The 12,111-nt window shown below is 47.2% G+C and overlaps 2 protein-coding genes across 9 annotated transcripts in view; one reads left to right on the top strand and one right to left on the bottom strand.

The window, feature by feature from the left end:
• LOC147028745 (coronin-1B-like) overlaps positions 1-5,574 on the top strand; it is an 89,188-nt gene extending 83,614 nt beyond the window's left edge. For 7 of the 8 annotated variants that reach the window (XM_085879424.1, XM_085879427.1, XM_085879423.1 and 4 more), the window contains 4 exons: positions 2,914-3,059; positions 3,331-3,388; positions 3,515-3,907; positions 4,012-5,574. In XM_085879424.1, the coding sequence (XP_085735550.1) occupies positions 2,914-3,059; positions 3,331-3,388; positions 3,515-3,907; positions 4,012-4,158 (744 nt within the window). In that variant the 3' untranslated portion in view covers positions 4,159-5,574. The remainder of the gene's footprint in view (positions 1-2,913; positions 3,060-3,330; positions 3,389-3,514; positions 3,908-4,011) is intronic. The other variant, XM_085879421.1, reaches the window with a different exon arrangement.
• LOC147028744 (uncharacterized) overlaps positions 1-12,111 on the bottom strand; it is a 44,037-nt gene that overhangs the window by 29,191 nt on the left and 2,735 nt on the right. The window lies entirely within an intron of this gene.

Here is a 12,111-nt window from a genome sequence, read left to right as displayed (position 1 = left end):
CGAAAACCACCGGGACGCCCTCGCCTCCCGACTCCACTCCGCGCTCCAAACTGCCTCTGCCCAAAACTCTCTCTGCTCTTCTGCCACTCTCCGCTCTTCCAAGGCTGACTCTGCCTTTTCTGCCACTCTCCGCTCTTCCAAGGCCGATTCTACCCAAACCGACTCTGCCCAGATTCGCCTTGCGCTCGGCGCTTTAAAGGCCGGCAGGAGAACCCATATGCAAATTTCCGGATCAGAACGAGCTCGGGGGTGGAGCCACGCTCGCCCATTGGATGGAGAAAAAGGGGCGTGAATCTCCCCTGATCCTAGAATTTGCATATCTCGATTCCATACAGACGCGCCTGGAGGTGGGGCCAAATCACCCCGCGCTTGCTGATCGGACGGATCAGAAGTGGGCTTGTAGCATTCCTGATCCGAATTCTCCTCGGAAAGGCCGCATTTTGCACTCGCGGCTCGGCGCGTGTCTTGTACGAGCCCAGGACAGCCCGACGCTCAGTGCTCACAGGTGGTGCGGCAATGGCCGCAGAAGGAGAGAGGTGAAGGTGGTGGAGGGTTTATGGTGGTGGTTTATGGCCATGTTGCCGTTTGGAATGGCGGTGATGCGATGTTTGCGCGAGCGAGTTGTGAAGGTAAATTCGTGACTGTTGGCGTTGTTGTTGTTGTGTGATGGTTGGAGCGTGGTTGGTTCAAAATAAAGATAGAACAGAAAAACGGCTATCTCAAAGCGTCGCAGCCTGAATGAATCACATTTATCCCCTCTAAACAACGGGTTTGGGGCTAACTACACATGTACTTACAGAGATATCTCACTTACGGGACCTGAATGGTGGTTTGCGAATTTCCACAACCGCAACAATATATATATATATATATATATATTCATGTATATATTTATATTTACTAGTACGGGCCCGTAGGGGCGGGCTCGTAGGTGCGGGCCCGTAGGTGCGTGCCCGTAGGTGAGTCCCAGCATGTGCAGCCCTCTCTCGCCACCTCTCTCTCGCCCCCCTCTCTCGCCCCCCCACTCTCGCCTTCTCTCTCCCCCCTCTCTCACCCCCCTCTCTCGCCCTTCTCTCTCCCCCTCCTCTCTCTCCCTTTTCTTGCCCCCCTCTCACCCCCTCACCTGCCCTTCTCTCTCCCCCCTCCTCTGTCCCCCCTCCTCTCTCCCTCTCCTCTCTTGCCCCCCTCTCATCCCTCTCTCGCCCTTCTCGCTCCCCCTCCTCTCTCCCTTCTCTTGCCCCCCTCTCAACCTTCTCTCCCCCCTCCTCTCGCCCCTCTCTTGCCCTTCTCTCTCCCCCTCTCTCGCCCTTCTCTCTCCCCCTCCTCTCTCCCTTCTCTCTTGCCCCCTCTCTCCCTTCTCTCTCGCCCCCTCTCACCCCCTCTCTCGCCCTTCTCTCTCCCCCCTCTCACCCCCCTCTCTCGCCCTTCTCTCTCCCCCCTCATCTCTCCCCTCTCCTCTCTCGCTCCTCTCTCTGTAAATGTATTCACAAATGTCTACCAAGCACAACGATTAATTCCAACCTTGGGAAAAAACAACTTTCAAACCCTTGGAAAAACAGCTATTTCCCTCGGGAAGATTCAAACCTTGGGATTAATTAATAATTTGAATAATAATCAAACCTTGGGAGTAAATAATTAAATAAACTAATAATTAAATCATAATCAAACCTTGGGATTAATTAATTATTTCAAACCTTGGGAAAGAACAGCTTTCAAACCTTGGGAGACACTTGGGAAACAGCTGAAATGGATGAGGAAGAACGATATCAAACTTTGAAAAGGCACATACCCAGGTCCCCAGCGTCGATTGTGACGTCATACCAAACGAAGATGAAAAAGAATTGTGACATCAATCGTGCAAAAAAAAAAATTTAAATAAACATTGATTGTGACATCATTTGTGATGTCATAGCACCGTGTCCTGTCATTGGTCGACAGATAAATGGCCGTAACTCGGGAACCGCTCGTCCGATTGATATCAAACCTCGAGAAGGCACATCCGCGGGTCCCCGGCAATATTCCTGGCAAGTTTCAATCCGATCGGACCGGTGATCGTCCGGTTATTAATAATTTGGGAAAAGATTGGCATGATAAGGTGAGAAGGTGGAACAACACCTTCAGCTGCCATATATACACCTTTTAAACACTGAAAAAGCAGTAAAATGGCCGTAACTTGGGAACCGCTCGTCCGATCGATATCAAACCTCGAAAAGGCACATCCGCTGGTCCCCGGCAATATTCCTGGCAAGTTTCAATGAGATCAGACCGGCGGTCGTCGAGAAACGGTGGTCGCAGACAGACAGACAGACAGACAGACACACAGCGATTGCTGGAATTATAGATAGATGTATATGTTTTATGTATATATATATATATATTTATGTATATTAGCCTGGGGTTGGCGTAGTGGTGAGGGTAGCGGCTTGGGATCCAAAAGGTCCTGAGTTCAAGCCCCGTTGGCCGCTTGAATTGATACACACCAGGAGGTTGACTCAGCCTGTCATCCTTCCAAGGTCGGCGAAGTGAGTACTAGTGTACTGGGTCCGGTGTATGCTCCGGTTAGAATAGGTGTACCATATCCCTGTGTCGTAAGAGGCGACCAGGGTTGCGTCAGGAAGGGCATCCGGCGTAAAACCTGCGCCAAATCATTAAGCGGATCATAAAGGATGATCCGCTGTGGCGACCCCTAACGGGAGCAGCCGAAGGACAAAGAAGATATTTATGTATATATATATATATATATATATATATATATATATATATATATATATATATATATATATATATATATATATATATATATATATATATGTTTATATATCACCTCTGAGCTCATTCAAGTAACCTCACTGCATTTCAAACTCTATGTAATTACAACAAATGCATCAGGTGATGGCAGTGTGTTGTTGCCAGGGTGACAGCAGCATCCGGTATTTTGAGGTGACAGATGAAGCTCCATACGTTCACTTCCTGAATACCTTTACAAGTAAAGAGCCTCAGCGCGGGATGGGTTTCATGCCAAAAAGGGGTCTCGATGTGAGCAAGTGCGAGATAGCTCGGTAAGTGAATTTTGTTCCACACTTTATCAATAACCTTCACTCGCGCTCTTCATCTTGAGTGTTTTCAAGGAAAATTTTTTTTGCTGAAGAGCAAATAATAATAGTATTTCAGACATGTCTTTTATTAATTTATAATTTATTTAAAAGTGGCTGTTGTAAACCAGCATACCATCAACCAAATATGGTGGGGCATTGGTAGATGCAGAAGGCCATTGAGAGCCCTTTCTCCCCACCCTCCCCATCCCCAATCTCATTTTCCCCAATTCCTCAGTTTCTACAAGCTACATGAGCGAAAATGTGAGCCAGTTGTAATGACTGTTCCACGTAAGGTACATCTCTCATTTCCATGATTGCCATTCTTTCTTGCTTGTTTTCTTTTTTCCTGAAGCTGTGACAGTATGCATACCTCCCACTTATCCATATGCACTGGTGTCTTCTTTCCCATTGCACCCAAGTCGGACATGTTCCAAGATGACCTCTTCCCAGATACGGCAGGACCAGAACCAGCAATGGAGGCTGAAGAGTGGGCCGCTGGTCAGGATGCCGATCCCGTGCTCATTTCACTACGCGAAGGATATATGTTGTCACGTGGACGAGATGCACGCGGTCCTCGGCGTAACCTGCTGGCTGCACGGCCGAAGGCTCTGCGCCAGCACAGTGTGAACAGTCAAGAACCCAAAAGAAATGAACCAATAAACATGGAATTGCTGAGCCAGGAACCACAGAGAAATGGTAACAAGATACCACCTCCTGTGCCACCCAAATCCCCGGGACTCACGTCCCCTGCTGTTGCGAATGCCACGACTGTGCCAGAAACAGAAAACTCTTCACCTTCACCCTCAGATACTGTAAGTCTCTCAAACTGGTTCTTTTGATCTTGTATTATTTGTCTTCTTCCTATGAATGTCTAATTCCCTTACTTTTGAAACTCACTCTGTATATGTGTGGATAGCAGAATGCGCTGGAAGTTATGCAGCAAGAGATTCTACTCCTGAAGAAAATGATTAATAAACAGGACACACGTATTGCGAATCTCGAAGAACAGGTTCAAGGCTTGAACCTGTGGACAACGAAAACTGAACCCACTGGGTCAGTTTGACTCTGTAAACATGCGATCCCTTCTTTCAATTTGTCACCCAAATGTGGACACTCCATATCAAATGCCAACTCGACCTCAGGCTTCGTGCTCACACCTCTAAGCCTAACCATGCTTGTTTTGTCATAGCTGTTTTCACCTTCAGCATTTTTATTTGTACCTGGTTGATGTGGCTAACTTGGTAAATAAAGATTAGGTGTTCCCACACATGCCAAATCCTGGCGACGTTGTACTGGAAAGGCCAGTTTTGGAGTTCTCATCCTTGCGTGATTATTTTAACCTCACCTACTAATGCTGGTGCAATTGACTGTAGGTTTACCTTGCTGAACCTACACTGGATGTTGTGTAGCCCATGGGTATAAACCCCTCTCACTTCCCACCCCCAGCAGCAAAATATGCACGGTTTTTTGGTATTATTTTGCTTCTGTGATGGTGCCTTACCGTCGGATTCCTGCCTTGGGCTCCTCTGATGTTTTTAATGTAAAGTTATGTAACTTTTAGCACAGTCGTCTCCTGTGAATTATGTTATTTCAATTGTGGCCTATTTACAAGTTATGGTTTTATTATATTTTAATCTGCCTGTACTTTTTACTGGTTGCTATGGCAGCACCAAATGACTATGGTTGGCAATCAATTGTAATGAAGCCATACTACATCTGTGGGATGGAGAAAAGGGCAGTTCAATTTTGTCATTGTGATATTATTGTCTCTACTGCGAGTTTTTATTTTTATTTTGGGGGAAAAATGGGATATGCTTTACACACACTTTAAAGTGCCTTTTGGGATATTTTATTTTGCTATTGCAATTCTCTTCTTATTGATATGCCATTATTTGCTGAGAGGTTGTGGAGAGTTTTGGGTTTAAGGTTTATTTTAGGAATGAAATTATTTTCGACCCACAACCCCTAATCTAGTGGTCTGTAGGCTCCTCTTCTTCATCTATTTTAAATTGGTGTTGCTGTTTTGGTATTTGGAATATGCTAAAAATATCATAAAGGTTTTATATGTGGTTTGATTTCTATCAGAACTTGGTCAATTTCAGGATGAGGGGGCAGGCGATGGCTGGCTATCTGGTGAATACAAGAAGTTAACAGTGTCACCCTCTACTATTATTATGATAATTGTGTACAATTGGCATTTTACCTTTTTTGTTTTTTTTAAAAAGTGTTAAGTGTGTCCACAACAGCAAGACTGCCTGACAATCTCCCCAACATAAATTGTACTAAACTGCATGACAATCGCCAAATGAATTGTTGGTTTTGAGGTATGTACACTGTGCGGGACTTTGCACGCATTACACTTGCTCCTTTGCACGCATTACTGCTGGAGTGCCTCTGAAAACACTTGTGCGTAAACGTGCAACTTGGTGTGTTTATTAAATAAATTTGGCGTTTTTTCAATAAAAGGGAAAATCCTTGAGTTTTCTTGCTTGTGAAAGATATCTCATCTCATGTTAGAAATCCATTGTTCATAGAAACTGTCTTGACACTTGAGGCAATGTCAACAATTCTTGTGATGGATGGAATCAACAAGACAACAATCAAAATATGCTAACAGCACGGAGAAATTGGCGTTAACCCTTCTTCCGAGAAAAAAAGGTCTCTGACGAAGGGTTAATTGCTGAATTGTAAGCATCTCATTTGCATACCTCAATCAAAGTCCTGTTGATGCCATCCATTCCTCTATCTGTCCATGGATGGAGATCTACCCGAACCTTCACAAGCAACTTCATTAGTTTTTCATTGCACTTTGAGCAATCCTTGTGACTCATGAAGGTTCTTTGTAATTGGGCCAAGATACAAGCTGTTAGTGGAGGCAGGTTTGGGAGGAGGATAGAGTGAGGGGAGGGGAAGGGAAGGCAGCATGGGGGGAGGGAAGGAAGCTTTTGCGGAGGGAGGAAAGGCAGTGTGAAGAGACAGAAGGAAGCATTCGGGAAGAGGGAGGAAAAGCAGTGTACTGGGGGCAATAAAATACACCGAAACAGCAACGTTTTCTTTTTAACCACCGTGTTCCATATAAAACCGGGAGGTAGCAATTAAAAATTAAAACCCATGCTATCTTCCTGGCAAAGGCCTGCCTGCCTGCATGCATGCATGCATGCCCCTCCCTCCCAAATACGTGTTCTTCCAACCTCCTCGTGGTCCATAGTAACCATGCACATGCACCGGCGATATACCCATCCTTTCACTCACACACATGTACGGATTTCCAACACACCCACCCACACTGCATAGTGGCATGTCCCATGTGGCTTCGATGCTACGGTATGTCCGCTCTCCACGTGGCTTTGATGTTTTTACATGTCTGCTCCCCATGTGCAGAAGCACATGGTTTGCGAGACTGCCACATAACCTCCTCCACAGCATCCCACACCACAGGCCTGGGTTCGAGTTCAGATTGTGCGCTTTGTAATGCAGAAACCCCTCCAGTACACACAAATATTATTCTTTATAAACAGCTGCATGTGATGGGTGGGAAATTTTTTTTGGCTGTCATTTAGAAAACACGTTAATACGGCAAATGGCTCAGAAATAGGGTGTTATTTCACAACTCACTCAGAATGACGGAGCACGAACCACTAGCTCAGAGCGACGGAGCATGAACCACTCTCACTCAGGGGGATGGAGCATGAACCACTCGCTCAGGGCGACGGAGCATGAAACACTCGCTCACGGCGACGGAGCACGAAACATTCGCTCAGGGTGACGGAGCACGAAACACTCGCTCAGGGCGACTGAGCACGAAACACTCGCTCAGGATGACTGAGCACGAAACACTCGCTCAGGGCGACGGAGCACGAAACACTCACTCAGGGCGACGGAGCACGAAACACTCGCTCAGGGCGACGGAGCACGAAACACTCGCTCAGGGCGACGGAGCATGAACCACTCTCACTCAGGGGGATGGAGCATGAATCACTCGCTCACGGCGACGGAGCACGAAACATTCGCTCAGGGTGACGGAGCACGAAACACTCGCTCAGGGCGACTGAGAACGAAACACTCGCTCAGGATGACGGAGCACGAAACACTCGCTCAGGGCGATGGAGCACGAAACACTCGCTCAGGACGACGGAGCACGAAACACTCGCTCAGGGCGACGGAGCACGAAACACTCGCTCAGGGCGACGGAGCACGAAACACTCGCTCAGGGCGACGGAGCACGAAACACTCGCTCAGGGCGACGGAGCACGAAACACTCGCTCAGGGCGACGGAGCACGAAACACTCGCTCAGGGCGACGGAGCACGAAACACTCGCTCAGGGCGACGGAGCACGAAACACTCGCTCAGGGCGACGGAGCACGAAACACTCGCTCAGGGCGACGGAGCACGAAACACTCGCTCAGGGCGACGGAGCACGAAACACTCGCTCAGGGCGACGGAGCACGAAACACTCGCTCAGGGCGACGGAGCACGAAACACTCGCTCAGGGTGACGGAGCACGAAACACTCGCTCAGGGTGACGGAGCACGAAACACTCGCTCAGGGTGACGGAGCACGAAACACTCGCTCAGGGTGACGGAGCACGAAACACTCGCTCAGGGCGACGGAGCACGAAACACTCGCTCAGGGCGACGAAACACTCGCTCAGGGCGACGGAGCACGAAACACTCGCTCAGGGCGACGGAGCACGAAACACTCCCTCAGGGCGACGGAGCACGAAACACTCGCTCGGGGCGATGGAGCACGAAACACTCGCTCGGGGCGACGGAGCACGAAACACTCGCTCGGGGCGACGGAGCACGAAACACTCGCTCGGGGCGACGGAGCACGAAACACTCGCTCGGGGCGACGGAGCACGAAACACTCGCTCGGGGCGACGGAGCACGAAACACTCGCTCGGGGCGACGGAGCACGAAACACTCGCTCGGGGCGACGGAGCACGAAACACTCGCTCGGGGCGACGGAGCACGAAACACTCGCTCGGGGTGACGGAGCACGAAACACTCGCTCGGGGTGACGGAGCACGAAACACTCGCTCGGGGCGACGGAGCACGAAACACTCGCTCGGGGCGACGGAGCACGAAACACTCGCTCGGGGCGACGGAGCACGAAACACTCGCTCGGGGCGACGGAGCACGAAACACTCGCTCGGGGCGACGGAGCACGAAACACTCACTCGGGGCGACGGAGCACGAAACACTCGCTCGGGGCGACGGAGCACGAAACACTCGCTCTGAATGACGTGGCGGGCAAAAGCATCCGCAGTTTGTGCACGATTCCCTCAGAATGACGTAGCGTGGTACCCCTATTGACTGTAAGGCGTTTGGCAAATGGCTTAAGCACTCATGCAAGCACACCAATTGAATGGTTGATAAGGAAAGGTTGGCCAGGTTGTCGCTGATTATCATTTAGGATCCCTTTCTCTTTAAAGCCAGTCTTCACCACACACACAGCAGTTAATGAAATACAATTAATTTGTTTAATTAATGACTTTATCCATAAAAGAGTTGCAGCTTAATGCAGAACAACCTTGGAGACATTGCAAAGTTCAATTACCCATGAAATAAACATTGCAGATAATCTGCCATCTTGCCTAGTCGTCTGTGCACGCGCCACATGGTACATCAGTTTGAGGTCCACGCAAATGTTATAACTTTTTCAAAACGTCCTTTTTTCAGCAGATTTGCTTTGATTACCTGTGGAGCACGTCACGAAACCTCCAAAAATACAGACACAGATCTGGCAGACGCTCTGGATTGGCAGTCCCTCTGGGGGACAGGGCATGAGGTCCTGTAGTGAATGCATTAAATCATATAGCTCAATGAAGCTCGTTGATTTTGGCACGTTCATAAATTTTTTGTTCACTCAATATAATTCTCCAAACAGTAGAAAAGGGTAAGTTTAATGCTTTGGAAATTTCACATTTTCTTGTGTATGTATGGAGAAGGAGGGAACATCGCCTCGCTTGCTTAAAGTAAATAGGTATATCGGTTTCGTTATCAGACTCGTTATTTCTTCAAATTATCAGATTTCAGAACAAATTTCGACACTTATTTGGTCTGGATGATATCCGATCCTCAAAGCCAAAATAATATTTCGATCACATACTTTAATTAGTCCGTGAGAGTAGATTGTGGAAAATCGTATCATATTATGCATGAAATCGCTCCAAGCTCCTAATTTGAAAAATATAGTACTTTCAAAAGCGATGTATACAGTGATTCGAAGCTATGATGAACAGACATTTGATAATACCAGTGAGTGCCTGTACATGCGTCCAAAAAAAAAAAAAAAAATTGTGACGTCAATTGTGACGTCATAGCACCGTGTCCTGTCATTGGTTTGGTAAATAAATGGCCATAACTTGGGAACCACTTGTCCGATTAATATCAAACCTTAAAAAGGCACATACTCCGGTCCCCAGCAATATACCTGGCAAGTTTCAATTAGATCGGACCAGTGGTTGTCGAGAAACAGCTGTCACAGACGGACAGACACACAGAGATTGCTGGAATTATAGATAGACTAGTGCATGCCTGTAGATGCGTGGTCGTACGTGCAAACCCTCCCCCCACCCCTCCCCAAAAAAACTCAAACCGCGTGCCAGAAACAACAACCACACAAGCCGTTCCTTCGCTTTCACGTGCGCGTACGTGCGTGGCTGTACGTGCAAAAAAAAAAAAAAAAAAATCTATGTACACTTTAAAACTGCTTGCCAGAAACAACCACACAGGCCGTTCCTTCGCTCTCGCGTGGCCGTACGTGCATGGCCGTACGTGCGTGTCCATACGTGCGTGGCTGTACATCCAAAAAAAATAAAAAAAAACTTTCAAACCGCGTGCCAGAAACAACAACCACAGAGGCCGTTCCTTCGCTCTCGCGTGCCCATATGTGCATGGCCATACATTCAAAAAAAAAACTTTCAAACAACCACACAGGCCATTCCTTCGCTCTCATAAACGACGACTGGATTGGGGCATTGTGTTTATCTATAAATGCGGATAAGAAATCGAGAAATTATTAGAATACAGTAAGTCATCACTATCCAAAAGTAGTGCGTGCCCGTATGGAATGTTCACATCATTCCACGAATTATCGCTTGCATTGAAGTAACAACTGCTGTGATACTTACACACACAGAGTTAATTAAAATCAAGTTTACCTCCCTGTCTTTGCTTGCCATGAGACTCGCTGCCATTTACCATTGGCACTCCTACCCCACGGTAACTAAGGCACCAATCGATCCCCATCGTAACCAGCACGGCACGTGACATCATCGTCGGCCGGCCGTGCACCGGCCTACGCAGCCACACCCACGCAGCAACGTGTCCTGTGATTGGTAACTAAATGGCACATCGGCCACGCCTACGCAGCACGTGTCCTGTCATTGGTTGGTAAATAAATGGCCATAACTTGGGAATCACTTGTCCGATTAATATCAAATCTTGAAAAGGCACATACTCAGGTCCCCAGCAATATACCTGGCAAGTTTCAATTAGATCGGACCAGTGGTTGTCAGGAAACAGCGGTCACAGACACACACACACACACACACACACACACACACACACACACACACACACAGATTGCTGGAATTATAGATAGATGAAATGAGGTCAATGAGATGACAAATGAAGGGGTTGAATGCAGACTGCAGAGCAATGAGTAAGGAAACCCGTCGGTGTGAATCGTTTTTACCACCAAATTGAGATGTATTTCGTTGGCAAGCATGTTGAGTAGAGCTGAATTCCTTAACACTTCCAAAGGCCACAGCGTTTTGACAATTGGAAACAAAAAAAGTTGTGCACTTTTTTTGATAAATTATTTTTGGAACAATTTTTCTTCAATAAATGAATAATAAAAAAATTGTCTCCATGTACATTGTACACACCTTTATCTCGTGAGCACCTCTTCAGAAACAACATCGCTGAGGAAACGGCGCTTCTTCTTTGTTTCCTCGTCCAGGGCAAGAATACGGAGGCTTTTAATGGACAATTATTCAATTAGCGCCAACGTATTTTGCCTTTTCGCAAGGAAAAACACGAAGAGAAGAGAAGAGAAGAAACCCGTAATGGCGAACGCGGCTGAGTTTCTCTTCCCCATCGACCACGGCTACGCAGCAACGCTTCCGGTCACTGGTTGATAAAAAATGGCCGCAGCAACGGTTCCTGTCATTGGTTAGTAAATAATTGGCCATAACTTGGGAAGCACTCATCCGAATAATATCAAACCTTGAAAAGGCACATCCTCAGGTCCCCAGCAATATACCTAGCAAGTTTCAATTAGATCGGACCAGTGGTTGTCGAGAAACAGCGGTCACAGACACACACACACACACACACACACACACACACACACACACACACACACACACACACACAGAGGTTGCTGGAATTATAGATAGATTAGATTGGACCAGTGGTTGGCGAGAAACAGCGGTCACACACACACACACACACACACACACACACACACACACACACACACACACACACACACACACACACACACACACACACACACACAGACACACACACACACACAGAGATTGCTGGAATTATAGATAGATTAGATTGGACCAGTGGTTGGCGAGAAACAGCGGTCACAGACAGACAGACACACAGTGATTGCTGGAATTATAGGATAGATGAGTGAGGAAAGTGAAAAAAAATACTTTCGTTAAGAAATCGTTGCGGCTGTTCCAAGTCATGACATGGTTTAGCAGGCCAAAAAACATTGTGGCTTCAGACCCCATGGAGGTTACCCAGGAAACGCCCTGAGAACCCAGACAGCGAGGTGGCAGATGATCGCCTGATGAAGGATATCATGAAATAAGGCCATTAATTATTATCTTTAAAAGGGGTGTTTTAATTCATCCAAACATCCAATTTTCATTCTTACACTTCCTTGGAGTTTTTGTAAAGTGCATGCAAAGTTTCAGGCTGCTAGGTTTTATAGTTTTGGAGTTTTGGAGGAGACACACACAATGACATTTATTCGTATAGATATATG

Source organism: Eptatretus burgeri, chromosome 4 (genome assembly GCF_056783735.1).
Source record: "Eptatretus burgeri isolate ZD-2024b chromosome 4, Ebu_testis_v1, whole genome shotgun sequence".
Lineage (NCBI taxonomy): Eukaryota > Metazoa > Chordata > Myxini > Myxiniformes > Myxinidae > Eptatretus > Eptatretus burgeri.
The sequence above is the reverse complement of the archived record's forward strand: the minus strand, read 5'-3'. Positions and strand labels throughout refer to the sequence as shown.